Source organism: Sparus aurata, chromosome 18 (genome assembly GCF_900880675.1).
Source record: "Sparus aurata chromosome 18, fSpaAur1.1, whole genome shotgun sequence".
NCBI classification, from domain to species: Eukaryota; Metazoa; Chordata; class Actinopteri; order Spariformes; family Sparidae; genus Sparus; species Sparus aurata.
This window is the reverse complement of record NC_044204.1, coordinates 2,145,684-2,161,220: the sequence shown is the minus strand read 5'-3', so window position 1 is coordinate 2,161,220 and position 15,537 is coordinate 2,145,684. Positions and strand designations below refer to the sequence as shown.

Genomic DNA, 15,537 nt, shown 5'->3' with positions numbered 1-15,537 from the left:
CGTCGATGATGAACTGACATCATCTCCTCTTGTCACAGCGTTTTTATCCACAAGGTTTGAACCAAATCCTGTTTCTTTGTGTTAATCAAAGTCAAAGTTCAGTACACACCGCCGACACAGCTCAGAGGCAGGAGATCCAAACTGAATCTGTTGAGTTGCCTTTACTCCACCGCCCAGAAAAGTAAAGATATGGTCTTAAAACATTACTGCCACCCACGTGGAGAGTACTCATATAAAAGTCTCAAAGTCTCTGATATTAAATGTACCTCAGAATTTAGGTAAAAGTACATATATTTATATTTACATGTATGTTTATTCTCATGCTGTCACAGAGGGCATTAAATTGCATATTTTATTAAAAGATACATATAACAAGTTTGTAACAAGAAAAGATTTTTCTTGGCAGAGAGCAGCAGGACGTCTGTAGTAAACATTAAATACTACATATATTAGTAGAAGCACTGGTTTAGTGTCTGTATATCAGGTGATGTCATAACATTAATTATTAGAGCAACAGTGGCTCAGTTGCATTGTGGGTAATGTAAGTTCCACTGTTGGACTATCCACACATTCTTCGTCCTATTCAAAGCCTGCTGCCAACATTACTCACAATGCACCTGAGCCACTGAGCTTCTTCTGGAGACTTAAGACTCCTTTGTTGTTACACGCAGCAGAACTTCTGGAATGACCCTTTAAATCAGACCACTAAACTGTACACCTTCAGGTTGTAGTCGAGCAGAGTTTGAGATCATCAATCTCGGCTGGAGCTCGTCCTCCAGGACACACAGATTTGAAGACAGCTGGAACTGAAACAACGCAATGATAATATTGAGTTAATAACGTGATGTCACACAGATATGGTTGTTTCATGTATTATCCCTCTGAGCTTCCTCATCAGGAGGTCGTCAGGAGGTTTTCAATGGAAAATAGATGGTGAGAGGATTATTTAAAATCCAATATCGAAGTGTTGATTCTCCAGTATTTTAGTTTCCTCTCTATCCCATCTAAATGGACAAAAAAAGGATATGTTGTTTTTTTTCAGAGATCCTTTAATGATTTGTTTGTGCAGAGAGATCACTCTGGACAAATAAGAGAAACTGAACTTTGTAACAAATTGACTTTCTCTCTTTTGTAGTTAATCATTGAAGGCTGCTGTTGTTTTATATTTGGTGAATGTTATGTGAACTTGTCAAAAAGACGGCAGGATAAAGTGGAGCTGTTGTTTGTGAAGAAGAGTTTGTCAGGACATGAAACCAACGATCTATTGATCTTTACTGATCCACATCTGATCGTCGAAGAAATAGTTAAAGTTTTTAAAAGGATTTTAAATTGTAAACGGGATCAAATGTTGACTCATCCCTCCTCATGAGGAAGGCCTGAGCAGTCGATAACAGATCAAAAACCTCCTCTGATGCAGATGAAGAGTTAACATCACATCTCTCTCTCTCACTCTGTCTCTCTGTGTGTAAATGGGTTTTTTATTCAATTGCAGTATTTCCCATAGTGCCTCTCACTTGTTTTATAAGTTGGGATGTATGTACGCGACGTCGGGAGAGAATCTGGTTTGGGACTCTCTGCTGATTGCCGCTCGTGTCATCCTGACACATTAACTCCATTCTTCCCCTGCCGCTCTGCATCCCCCCAAAAAGTCTCTTTGGGATCCGACAATGAATCCCTCTTTGATTCACGGCGGGCAGAGGTAATAGATTCAGGCCACGCCGCTCTCTGCTTCCTCGACAAGGAATCCAACATGGCAGCCCCTGCGGCGAGGGCCACGTCCCTCACTGCTCTGTCACCCTTCAGATATCATCCCCACCCCAGTTGCAGCCTGAAAGCCCTCTTTCTCCTCTGCCGCAGCTTGAAACGGGCTCCGACAAATTTGATTTAGCAGCTCACGGTCGCCCATTCCCGGGGAAAGAAAACAAATATTGTTATAATGGTAATAACATCTATTTGGAGCGCTGGCGACAAACGGCGGCAGGGCCCTTTGAAGGGGACCCCTCTGCGCTGCCGTATAGCTGCCTTATTCTTATTCATGAAAGCTGCGGTTATGCATATTAGCACAAACTAGCTATTCTACTCACCGGCATTTGGTGTGTCAATCATCCTTACAGAATACAAGAGCCAACGGTGACAAAAGCGAAGTGGGCAAGATCGGCTGACAAATTGTCCCCAAAGTCAAATTTGACAGCCTTTTATGATTAATGGGCTTGATTATGGAGAAGTATCTCCCCCAACTCATTTCCGGGTGTTTCTGCGTATAGAGAGAAGGAGGAGGAGGAGGAGGAAAAGGGAGAGGAGGAGGAAGGCAGATTGTTTGTGGAGGAGAATGAGCAGAGGAGAAAAAGGGAAAGGGAGGGAAGGTTGGATTGAATTAGCGGTGGAGAAGCAGTGAAAAGGCAGAGCGAGGAGGACAGATGGAGTGTGAGGTCTCACATTTAATAAACAGCAGGAAGATAAGAGAGAGAGATATCAGCTGACACTGTTCTCTCTCTCTCTCTGTTAGTGCTCGGTGTTAATAAGAAACAACAGACTGAAGCTGAAGATCAGTGAGAGGTCGACCTGAAACAAGCTGCTGGCTCAACGTCTCCTGACTCAGACAATGTTCACTCTTTAAAACAAGATCAATTAAAACATTTGAACCTTTTTATAAACGTGTATAAACTCCTGCACACTTTCTGACTGACTCCAGGTTTTGATCTGCGGAGTCACCTCCATCAGATGTTTGAGTAGGCAGCGTATTTTCTTATGAAGACCCCGCAAAGGGAGCATGGACATTTGCAGAATGAAACACTTTGAGAAAGGATGCTCTCCTCCTCCTGATGATATAAAGTCCTCCTCTCCTCCTCCTGATGATATAAAGTCCTCCTCTCCTCCTCCTGATGATATAAAGTCCTCCTCTCCTCCTCCTGATGATATAAAGTCCTCCTCTCCTCCTCCTGATGATATAAAGTCCTCCTCTCCTCCTCCTGATGCTATAAAGTCCTCCTCTTCTCCTCCTGATGATATAAAGTCCTCCTCTCCTCCTACTGATGATATAAAGTCCTCCTCTCCTCCTCCTGATGCTATAAAGTCCTCCTCTCCTCCTCCTGATGCTATAAAGTCCTCCTCTTCTCCTCCTGATGATATAAAGTCCTCCTCTCCTCCTACTGATGATATAAAGTCCTCCTCTCCTCCTCCTGATGCTATAAAGTCCTCCTCTTCTCCTCCTGATGATATAAAGTCCTCCTCTCCTCCTACTGATGATATAAAGTCCTCCTCTCCTCCTCCTGATGATATAAAGTCTTCCTCTCCTCCTCCTGATGATATAAAGTCCTCCTCTCCTCCTCCTGATGATATAAAGTCCTCCTCTCCTCCTCCTGATGATATAAAGTCCTCCTCTCCTCCTGATGATATAAAGTCCTCCTCTCCTCCTCCTGATGATATAAAGTCCTCCTCTCCTCCTCCTGATGATATAAAGTCCTCCTCTCCTCCTCCTGAGGATATAAAGTCCTCCTCTCCTCCTCCTGAGGATATAAAGTCCTCCTCTCCTCCTCCTGATGATATAAAGTCCTCCTCTCCTCCTCCTGATGATATAAAGTCCTCCTCTCCTCCTCCTGATGATATAAAGTCCTCCTCTCCTCCTCCTGATGATATAAAGTCCACCTCTCCTCCTCCTGATGATATAAAGTCCTCCTCTCCTCCTCCTGATGATATAAAGTCCTCCTCTCCTCCTCCTGATGATATAAAGTCCTCCTCTCCTCCTGATGATATAAAGTCCTCCTCTCCTCCTCCTGATGCTATAAAGTCCTCCTCTCCTCCTCCTGATGATATAAAGTCCTCCTCTCCTCCTACTGATGATATAAGTCCTCCTCTCCTCCTCCTGATGATATAAAGTCCTCCTCTCCTCCTCCTGATGCTATAAAGTCCTCCTCTTCTCCTCCTGATGATATAAAGTCCTCCTCTCCTCCTCCTGATGATATAAAGTCCTCCTCTCCTCCTCCTGATGATATAAAGTCCTCCTCTCCTCCTGATGATATAAAGTCCTCCTCTCCTCCTCCTGATGATATAAGTCCCTCCTCTCCTCCTCCTGATGATATAAAGTCCTCCTCTCCTCCTCCTGAGGATATAAAGTCCTCCTCTCCTCCTCCTGAGGATATAAAGTCCTCCTCTCCTCCTCCTGATGATATAAAGTCCTCCTCTCCTCCTCCTGATGATATAAAGCCCTCCTCTCCTCCTCCTGATGATATAAAGTCCACCTCTCCTCCTCCTGATGATATAAAGTCCTCCTCTCCTCCTCCTGATGATATAAAGTCCTCCTCTCCTCCTCCTGATGATATAAAGTCCTCCTCTCCTCCTGATGATATAAAGTCCTCCTCTCCTCCTCCTGATGATATAAAGTCCTCCTCTCCTCCTCCTGATGATATAAAGTCCTCCTCTCCTCCTCCTGATGATATAAAGTCCTCCTCTCCTCCTCCTGATGATATAAAGTCCTCCTCTCCTCCTCCTGATGATATAAAGTCCTCCTCTCCTCCTCCTGATGATATAAAGTCCTCCTCTCCTCCTCCTGATGATATAAAGTCCTCCTCTCCTCCTCCAGGTTATATAAAGTCAGGTGAACATTTCTGGAGCTTCACAGTAAAACAGAGTTGCAGCATTCTGCTAAACAACTGAAGCAGCTGGAGACTTGATTTAAAACAGAGAAACAACCAAAGAAACATCAGATGTCTCCATACAGCTCGTCTGCTGTGATCACTGTCTGCAGGAGAGAACACACCACAACCTGATCTCAGACCAGATTTATACCTTTTCCTAAGATAAAGTCTTCATGTAGCTGCTGAGCTAACAGAGTTAGGATCTTTGGGCCCAATTTTCAAGATTTTTATATGTTCAGATCAGAAGAAAATATTAAGTAATATTCTAACATCATATCTTTACTTCTACGTACTTAAGTTTGACTTGTGGGTATTTTTATTTTAACAATATATGAAAAAGGTATTTAATTTTAAAGCAAACTGAAGTAGTCACTCAGTGGATCAGCTTCCTTTATGTCATCAAGGAGTCGTTCATTTTAAAGAAACCAGCGCACTGAAACTGTAAACTTCACCAGGATTTATTATTATTATAATTCACTCAGAGCATCTTTTTCTGCATTATTATGTTTAAAAAACAGTTTTCATTACAGAGCATATCAAACAGCAGATGACCTGATACTGATATCAACCTGTATATCAGTCAGGTTCTAGTTTTATGTGTCGTATTGATTAATTAATTGTATCAATCAACGTCGACAGTTACACTAATTTTACTAAATATGGTAAAGGTGTGATGATAAAGACGGTGATGTCTGCTGCTCTCTGTTTGACATTATAACAGTGACGTCAGTGTGGGTGTGTGACGTCAGTGTGTGTGTGTGTGTGTGTGTGTGTGTGTCTTGAACTGACCGTCTCTCTCTCTCTCTGTCCGTCCTGCAGCCTTGAACGAGCCGACCATTGACTACGGCTTCCAGAGGCTACAGAAGGTCATCCCTCGCCACCCAGGAGACCCCGAGAGGTTACCTAAGGTCAGTGGAGATGAGTCATTAAGTCACTGCTGCATGCTCAGGTCAGGGGTCAGAGGTCAGGGGTCAGATTCAAGTCCAGGAAGTGAACCTCTCTGTCAGGTACGTCCCAGAATGCACCTGTCAATCAGTGTGAGCTGCTGCTAATCGGCCGGTTTAATCAGGTCTCAGCCCCACATTAAAGGCTGAATTAAAGCTGAAGTGGCTGTTCAGCCCCTCTGAGGTTGCCTAGACCACCTGCACTGCACCAGTTCCTGTATTATTTCATGCACCTCAGCGCCGAGTTGCCTGATTGGATTTGTTGGTTCTGCTTGGTACACTCTTGGCAGCGCTGGCGGCTCGTCACTGCCAGCGGGCCGATTGTTCCAGATCCTTCAAACAGGAAACAGCTGTTTATGTGTGCAAACTGCCGCCGCCGCTGCATTTTGTTTCCCCTTGACTGGCGAGGAGGAGGTTTGGATGCTGGCTGAGTCCGAGCGAGGTCAGACCTGATGTTAAATATGACCTGAAGAGAGAGGACAGAGCAGCATGAGGGAGCCGATTGGTCCGTCAGTGCTTTTGAAAACAGAAGATGAACTGACATTTAACATTTTCAGATTTCATTTTGGACACATAGATAAATCATTTTCTCCTCAAATTTCCTCAGACGTTCATATATTTTCTATATCTTATCTATGTATTATCTATATGATATCTATATATTATCTGGATATTATCTATATATTATCTATATATTATCTATGTATTATCTATATGATATCTATATATTATCTGGATATTATCTATATATTATCTATATATTATCTATGTATTATCTATATGATATCTATATATTATCTATGTATTATCTATATGATATCTATATATTATCTGGATATTATCTATATATTATCTATGTATTATCTGTATATTATCTATATCTTTTCTATATATTAGCTATGTAATATCTATATTTTATCTATATCTTATGTATATATTATCTATATCTTATGTATATATTATCTATATCTTATGTATATATTATCTATATCTTATGTATATATTATCTATATCTTACCTTTATTTTATCTATATCTTATATATATATCATCTATATTGTATCTATATATTATCTATATATTATCTATGTATTATCTATATGATATCTATATATTATCTGTATATTATCTATATCTTTTCTAGAGATGCACCGATCGATCAGCAACCGATCGCAATCGGCCGATAATGCCCCTATCGGTTTTGATCGGAGTTCTCAAAATAGATCAAATCAGGCCGATCAGATGACGTTTCAATATAGAGACATGCATTGACTGCATGTAGAGTGGGAATTTCACGGTGGCCATGGCCGCCGTTGCCCCGCACTTTGGCCTTGATGCAGCGTGAAAAAAAACTCATCGTACAGCCACAGTGGCCTCTGTGCCCCTGGCCCGGTCAGCGTAGCGGGCTTGCCTTGAATTAAAGCCACCTGAGTGCACAGTAGTCACTCACAGTAACTTCAGTGAGTCCGCGGTTCGCGCAGGTGGAGTCTCATCATCACGATGATCTCACGTGAAAGCCTCTCGAACAGCAGCAGCGTCTCAAAACAGAAGAACGAAACTTACAGCACAGCGAGCGAGCTCAGCCGGTTTGACATGATACGTAACTGACTTATGTGGTAGGATTCAGTTCGGTAAAGTTGGAAATATATTCACAGATTCGAACTTCCCGGATCAATAACTCTTAAGTGAAACCTTGTTAAAACACAACTGACGGCTCTTTCCTACCGTAGTGAGGAAGACAACGAGCTACAACCGTATGTTAATCAAAACGAGCGTCTGGACATTAACTCTGGTCTGTATGATCAGCCAGCTGTGAGACGAGGGCGCAGGGACCCTCTACAAAGTGCAACACTGAAAAGAGAAACTACAAAAAATATTCAATAACTTCACTATTATTCAGAGTGTAGTGCCACCAAAATCACTCCACACATCAGTGGTCTCCTGCTGGTTATTCTACAATTTTTTGTTTGGGAAAAATGTGCTTTGCCATAATTTTGGGGAATTTCTATTGGGAGAAATAATCAATAACATTAATATTCAGTGAGGTGTCACAAAACTCACCTCTCCCTAACCCTACTTAACAAAAACTACTTTCTGATGTAACTTTAACTTGATTTTGGTATTAGAAAATGTTTTAATACATAATCCATGTCTTATTATAAATTAGGATGTTATGGTATCAGTCTGAAAGGTAAATCAACACATTTTACTCAGTGGCCTTTGTGCCCTGTCATGTGGCCTTGGTGCCCCTGACGAAAAAAAGTGCAGGCCAAATGGACTTGCCCCTAAAATGACAAAATTCCCACCCTGACTGCATGCATTCCCACTAGTAAGCTACAGTTATTCTATGTAAGCTGAGTCCAAGTTGTCTCTAAGAGAGTCTCTAGAGTGTGAAATATTGCACATTGCCTCAGCCTGCAATAAAACGGTGATCAATTCATGATACTTTCTCATCTCCTAATTTTTATACTTAATAATACAATGTCAATGTTGTGTAAGAAGAATCATTAATTAAATATATGAAAGTTACACAAGACAACAATATAGAAGAATTTATGGATTTGACACTGTGATCGTTGATCGGCAATATCGGGATCAGCAGATACTGCTTTCAGTGATCGGTGATCGGCCCCAAAAATCCTGATCGGTGCATCTCTAATCTTTTTTCTATATATTATCTATGTAATATCTATAATTTATCTATATTTTATGTATATATTATCTATATTTTATCTTTATTTTATCTATATCTTATCTATATTTTATCTATATCTTATCTATATTTTATCTATATCTTATCTATATATTATCTATATCTTATCTATATATCATCTATATCATATCTATGTATTATCTATATCTTATCTATTTATTAACTATGTATTATCTATATCTTATCTATGTATTATATATATCTTATCTATGTATTATCTATGTATTATCTATATCTTATCTATGTATTATCTATGTATTATCTATATCTTATCTATGTATTATCTATGTATTATCTATATCTTATCTATGTATTATATATATCTTATCTATGTATTATCTATGTATTATCTATGTATTATCTTATATCTTATGAAAGTTGAAAGTGAGTTTGAACCTTCAGGGTCTGATACAGTGTGAGCTGACGAGAAGTTGCTGTGAGGAAACAGAGGAGATGCACTGGTTCCATGTTGGTTGTGATGATGATCTGTGTGTCTTCGTCTTGTTCAGACTCATAATGAAGGGAAATGTTTAGACTTGTTAACAATCGGGAAAAATTAATCAAGTATTAAAAACATCAGAAGTGTTTTTAAAAGAGAATGTGAATTATTCTGTTGTTTTGTATCCAAGTCACTGAATATATTCTGGTTTTATATCGATGGTTAAACACAACAGTTACATGAACACTGTGGTCTGTAGGAGTCCGTTTACTGACACCTCAGGAGATCTAATTCATTTAATAGATTATTTCACCATTTTTATTATTTAGTTGATAAAATGTCCAAACAGAGTCTTCAGATTTCTTCTTCTTTTCTTCATACACTCTTCATGTTCTGTCATAATGACACAGAGAAGCAGTAAACCACACTGTGTTTGATGTTTAGCTTGAAAAAAATGACTGAAAAGATTTATAGACTATCAAAACAGTTGGTGAGTGATTGTCTTTCGATTGAGTGTTCATTTGCAGTTTGTAAATGGCAGGTGAGTCAATGGTGAAAATGTATTTGTCAGGTTTACATCTGAATGTGAAGCAGGTTGTTTGGTATCTGTAGTGAACTGAGAGCGAAAGCAGCTGTCTGAGAGGAAAGATCGCATTTAAAACTGTGTGGAACAGCAGCAGCCTCACAAAGCAGTGAAGGCGAGTGTGTGTGATTTATAGTTTAGAAACAAGAAGCTGCTTTAAGATCAAAAAACGAGGAAGGAAGTGTGGATCCTGGTTTCAATATTTACCCACACAAAGACATCTGTATGCATGCACACACACACACACACACACACACACACACACACACACACACGCACACACACCTGCCCTGGTTAGTATGAAGAGATTATTGTGCCGGCTGCCGGCTGCAAGGCTAACTGAGGCAGATTCTTTGAGGCAGCGGGCGGCGGCAGCGGGCTGCGAGCGTCAGATGGGCTCTGACACTCGAAAGCAGCTGCCAAATTGAAACCATTTATCAAAATCTGACATCGGAGATCCAGTCACCAAAAAAGCAGTTTATTTGTAAATTGATACTAATAGTGAGCATACATTGTCTGGCCCCTTTGATGGCCTGATTTACAGCCTCCACCTCCCTCCTCTCCGCCTTTTAAATATTTATTTATTCAAAAGAAAACTCAATAAGACCACAGGTTCTTTCCTCCAAGACGTTTTGGACAAGAGAGAAAATCACAGTGCGGTTGGCCCACGGCAGATGAGGCGACGGGATGGCGGCAGGGATCACGTGACCGAGCAGCGACGGGTTAACTCTGCTTGTCACTTCTCTTTTGTTTTCACGTGGCGAGGACAGGAGGAGGGATGGAGAGAGATGTTTGGATGGCCAGGCTTTTGTTTTTGGACAGGCGGTGCGACACAGAACAGATTGATTTGTTGCAGGCGTCAGGTATAGGATTGTGGGTACTGTGAGGATGCAGAGTGTGTGTGACTGCTCGATGAAAAGAAAAATGGTGAATATGGAAACCAGGAGAGAAAAAGCACTACTGAGGGATGGAAACTGCTCTGGAATTACATCAAAGAAAGGTCCAGGCTGTGGTTAGCCTAGCTTAGCACACAGACTGGAAGCAGGGGGTGTGTTAGCCTAGCTCTGTCAAATCCAACCTCTGGCCCTCTCTGGTTTACATTTTAGCAAACAGTCACGTTTGTTTGGGGATTTTGTTCAGACATAGAAGTCTGGGGACAGGGGGAAACTGTTAGCCTAACTGTTAGCTAACAAGCAAGTCACTAGCTGGTTTTGTTCCAGGAGTTTATGCTAACTCAAAGTCATCTGGGCCTACTGTAGAAGTTAGCTTTATCGCAAGTGAGTTTACCCTAGCTTAGCACAATGACTGGCTCAATCAAAACTGTCTGATTTACATGTTGTATGTTGTCAGCTAACAAGCTAGTCTCTTATCCATCTCCTCACCTGTAACCAGACGGATTCAGAGCTGAGACAGTCGGCAGCAGCTCGTCCTCTCTGACTCTGCTGCTGGACGGACGGAGGCCGAGGTGTCCACTTGCAGCCAAGACAGACTGTAAATGAAATTAGAGGGCTGAACCTGATCCAGGAGAAACCCTAGAGGTCATCAGTGACCAGTTGGCCTCGCAGGCTGTCCAAGGCCCGTTAGCTGTCTGTCTGTCCGAACTGTAGACAGACAGACAGACATTAAACTGTGCTGCCTTGAATATATGTTGTAATATTACTTTAATTTGTAAGATGAGGGTCATAAGAAACTTTCAGAGCTTCACGTTGTCCTCTTAAAGCTTTAGTTACTGATATTAAGATGTGAAAAGGTGAAGGTAAATGTGTTTCTGTCTGAGCTGTGAAACATTCAGATGTTCGGTCCTGCAGTGAAACACAAACCGACCTTCATGAGGAGGAGATTAAACGTGTTTGGCGTGTTGCGTTTGCACCTTTAGCTCTGATCATTGACCCCCATCCGGACTCGGGGAGGGGGGGCCCCCGTCCGTTCGGGGATTATTAATTCCAGCCCACTTCATGAATGAGGAGATTTCCTGCTCTCATTGAGAATAATGAGCAATATTCAATTCATGAGCTGAATTTCAATCCATTTCCTCTGAATGGAATTAACCCCACACCATGTCCCACATCATTAGAATATCTCTCCGCCTGATAGTCGCTAATCTGGAGATCCGGCATGGTGCAGCTCTGCTCTGCTCGGCTCCGGCTGCACAGCGCGCGGCTCCATCCATATTTTATAGAGATCAGCGGGGCGGCGGCTGTATCTGTAGCTCTGCTCGGGGTGATTTATCATTGTTAAGGCCGCTGTCTGATGGCTTCTCCTCCAGGGTCACACTGATCCCTGTTCACCCAGCACCTCCTCAACCACGGAGCCGGCCCCCCGTAATTAAGCCCCAAGAAACCAATGGAAGAAAATAGAAAAAATGGAGAGGGAGGAGGGGAGAGAAGCAGGAATATGTGAAGAGATTGACGGAAGAAGGGCAAGGTCACGAGGGTACAGCCTCAGCATGGTGGTGGATGTTTCTCTGTTTTTAAGAATGCCGATGTAACAAAAATATCAATTATCATTTTATCCATTAAACAAGTCATATTTATTTAATATTTCTGCTTTTACAACCCAATTGATTTACTGTTTCACACCCATTAAACAGCACAACCCCACGACTTCAGCCACCAACAGAACTCTGTACAATATTCTGTGTATTTAAAGAAAACGGTTCATATTTATAGCTTGTATTTTATCTCCATTTAGTGAGGAGGAAGAAACAGATAGGACACAATTTCACAGTTAAATTTTTTAAACATTTTTTAACAGTTGTTTTTACACTGTTGAGTATGTGATTGTAGTCGAGACTAAACTCCTTTTTTTTCTTATTCATATTAGAAAGTCACATTTTAGGATATTTAGTCTAAAAATGGTGTGTGATCGTTGCATTAAATACAGTTAAATACTAATTCAAATGTTGGAATGAATAGTATTTTTAGAAAAAAACAACGACCATCCGACAACACCAGATGTTAAACTGTATAAAAAAAAAAAATAAAAAAAAAACATTTCATGATCAGCAGTGAGTCAAGGAGTAGATGGACTCCTCCTCCTGCACCTCCTCAGTGCTGAGTTGATTAGACCCACTGAGGATGACCCTGTAAACTCCTGGTAACTCCGTCTGTGTGTGTGTGTGTGTGTGTGTGTGTGTGTGTCTGTCTGTCTGTCTGTCATAGCAGTGTTGTGTGGTGGTTCTGTCTGGCTCTCATCTGATCATATCTTTTGGTGGTTTTTTGTTTTTAAAAAACCTCCTCTTCTCAGATTAGCTTGCCAGGGCTGTGAGGTCATGGCCCCGCCCATTAACTCAAGTTACATGATTATTTTATTTGATATAATAGATTTTATGAAGTGTACCAGCTCCGGCCCGGTACAGCCCGCTTGCCTCCCTGCAGTGGTCATGTGACCTGTGTGTTGTAGTGACGCCTCAACGAGCCTCCAGAGTCACATGTTTTATTACCTGTGATGCCTCCTGAGGCCGCTGAGCCGCCATCTGATTGGTTCAACACTGACCAATAGTGAAGTCGTCTCCTAACGAGCGTCGTGTTGGGATCACAGCCTGATGTATCATCTTCACCCCAGCCGCACAGCTCCACTGGGTCATCGCTCCTTGCCCCTCTCACTTCATGCTGTTGAAAACACTCTCTAAAATGTTTTGACTGCAGATTTTTCACAGAGGATTTTCTTAATCAAGCTGAAAAGAAATGCAGATGTTATATTACTCATTCCTCGTTTAACATGTTATTTAAAATAGCTAATTTTGGGGGCCTTCAGTTGTTTTATTTTAGATTCGTTTTACTTTGATGACTTCAAGGTTTTCTATCTATCTGACAGGAAGTCAGACATTGCTGAGGGCCGGACCAGCCTGCTGCTCTAATGCTTCTGAGTTATGAATCCAAGTGAATTTTAATGTTGTGACTCCAACAGAAGTGTGAAAAAGAGCGGCTCAGAGCCAGATGGAGAGACGTGATGAATTTATTTAGCTTTGACAACATTTAGCCGTTGTATTAAATGATGGTTAATGTAACGAAGCAGAAGAGAGAAATGTCTCAGAGTTGTTGGATTCAGACCAGATTAAATGAATTGTCACTCTCAGGAATGTGTTTTAATTTCCTGTGAATTTTCTCACAGGAAGTCGTCACATTCTTCTTCTGTGGATGTGATTTGTATCTGCTTTGTGACCACAGTTCAACTTTCCAACAAGACCAATCAGTCAGATCATCAGATTAGACGAACTGTCTCAAGTCTGTTTGTTTTCAGTTTCTGTTGGCTTAAATTAAAGGACCAGTCCACCGTTTTTCTTCCCACCTTTGTTCTCTGAGAGCTGAACCTTCTTCACACCTCAGCAGATGAACCAGACGTACTCAATACCAGCCCATCATCATCCAATCAGCTGCTTCCATCTCTGAGCTGTCCAGTTATCCACTCTGACCCCCCTCCTCCCCATCCCTCCCTCCTCCTCCCCCTGGATGCATCCATCTCCTCACAGCTAATGAGAAACACCCAGAGACCTCCTCTCCTACTCATGTCCCATCCTCTCTCCTCCATCTTCTTCTCCCATATTCCCCCTCCTCACCCCTCTCGGAGGTGTGGGTCAGTGATAAGAGATGATGATGATAACCGGGAGCCAGTGCATTACCGTATCGATTGGGGCAGGCCTTTCAGCGCCGTTAAAGCGCCCAGCGCTCTGATAGCCAGCACTCGCGCTGACAGGAATCCAATGGCGCTGTCTCTGTGAGTGTGTGTGTGTATGTGTGTGTGTGTGTGTGTGTGTGTGTGTGAGTGTGTGTGTGAGAGAGAGAGAGAGCGTGTGTGTGTGTGTGAGTGCGTTGGGCGTGGCTGAGCAGCGGATGTGTGTGTAATGGTGTGAATGGGGATGTATAGTGTAGAAGCATGGAGGCAATTAGCAGCTCTGACAGATAACAACACATCCAGCAGCCGAGGCCTTAGACTGAAACTGATCTGAGGCATAAAAACACAAAAACCAACAGTGCAGGAGAGAAACACTGACACCTTAGACAAACCTGCTTCGTTTGTCTCTTAAAGGAACCGTTCAACCAAAAACGAATGGATGGAAAGTCAGGTGAAGTGTCGTAGTCCACAGAACATTTCTGGAGCTTCACAGTAAAACAGTTCTACTAAACAACTGAAGTTGCTGGAGACTTGATTTAAAATGAAGGAACTTCATTAAATGTTTGCTGAAATAGCTGTTGGCGCTTCCTGTTAGCAGTGAACCTGTGGATGCACAGACAACTGTCACCAGATCACTTTGATACTGAAGAAAACTTAAAAACATGATGTTTCTGAGGCAGGTTCTGCTCATGTTAGTCTGTCAGCTGCTCTGTGGACTAAGAAACTTCACACTACTTACAAGGAGATCATGAGTGAATATTCATTGTTGGATGAACTGCTCCTTTATGATGAAGCTGAAACCAGAGAGTGTCTGTTGTTGTCACCTCGGAGCTGCAGCCAATCAGAGCCACGCATTATGAGCCAGAATCACCTGCAGACCAACACGTCCTCCAAGTTCTGGCGGCTGTGATCTGCTCTGATATTGAACCCCTCATTATTAATGCAGGGTGGTGAACCCCCAGTCCTGCAGCATCACCTGCTGTGTTTTATGATCATTAATCATGTTCGATCAGTGAACAGTTATTGATTGATTTCTAACTTCAGTAACTGGACGACGCAGCTGCGTCTCTTCTTCTATGGAGATTATGTGTAGTTTAATCAGTACAGAGCGGCTGATTCACAGATCAGAGAGGGGCGGCCAAGACACACACACACACGCGCGCGCACACACACACACGCACACTGAGCAGCAGCAGCTCTCCAACAGCAAGGCCTCGGAGGCGTCATTAACTTGAGAAGGCTGTTGTGTCTGTCAAGACCTAATGAAAATAGAAGGACACACACACAAACACACACACACACACACAAACAGACACACACATTGAGACACAATACACACACACACACTGAGCTAAAATCTTTTGTATGAGGGACTTCAGAGGCTGTGAACTATATTTTTCAGGTGTGTTTCTGCATGCAATGTCTGTTGGCTTGTGTATTTCTGTGTGTGTGTGTGTGTGTGTGCGTGTGTGCGTGTGTGTGTGTGTGACGGGCAGCTGCTGCCTCGTGGCGTCTTGCTGCTGCAGCCGAGTGAAGGAGACATTAACTAACTTCTGTTTTCTAATGGAGATTAATGAAGCCAGAGGAGGAACACACACACACACCTACACA

The 15,537-nt window shown here is 42.2% G+C and overlaps 1 protein-coding gene across 1 annotated transcript in view; it reads left to right on the top strand.

Annotated features, from left to right (window-relative positions):
- The window catches only part of LOC115569297 (transcription factor COE3), a 114,663-nt gene that overhangs the window by 76,724 nt on the left and 22,402 nt on the right, over nt 1-15,537 (top strand). Inside the window, exon 8 of the mRNA XM_030397328.1 lies at nt 5,454-5,542. Coding sequence (XP_030253188.1) covers nt 5,454-5,542 — 89 coding nt within the window. The remainder of the gene's footprint in view (nt 1-5,453; nt 5,543-15,537) is intronic.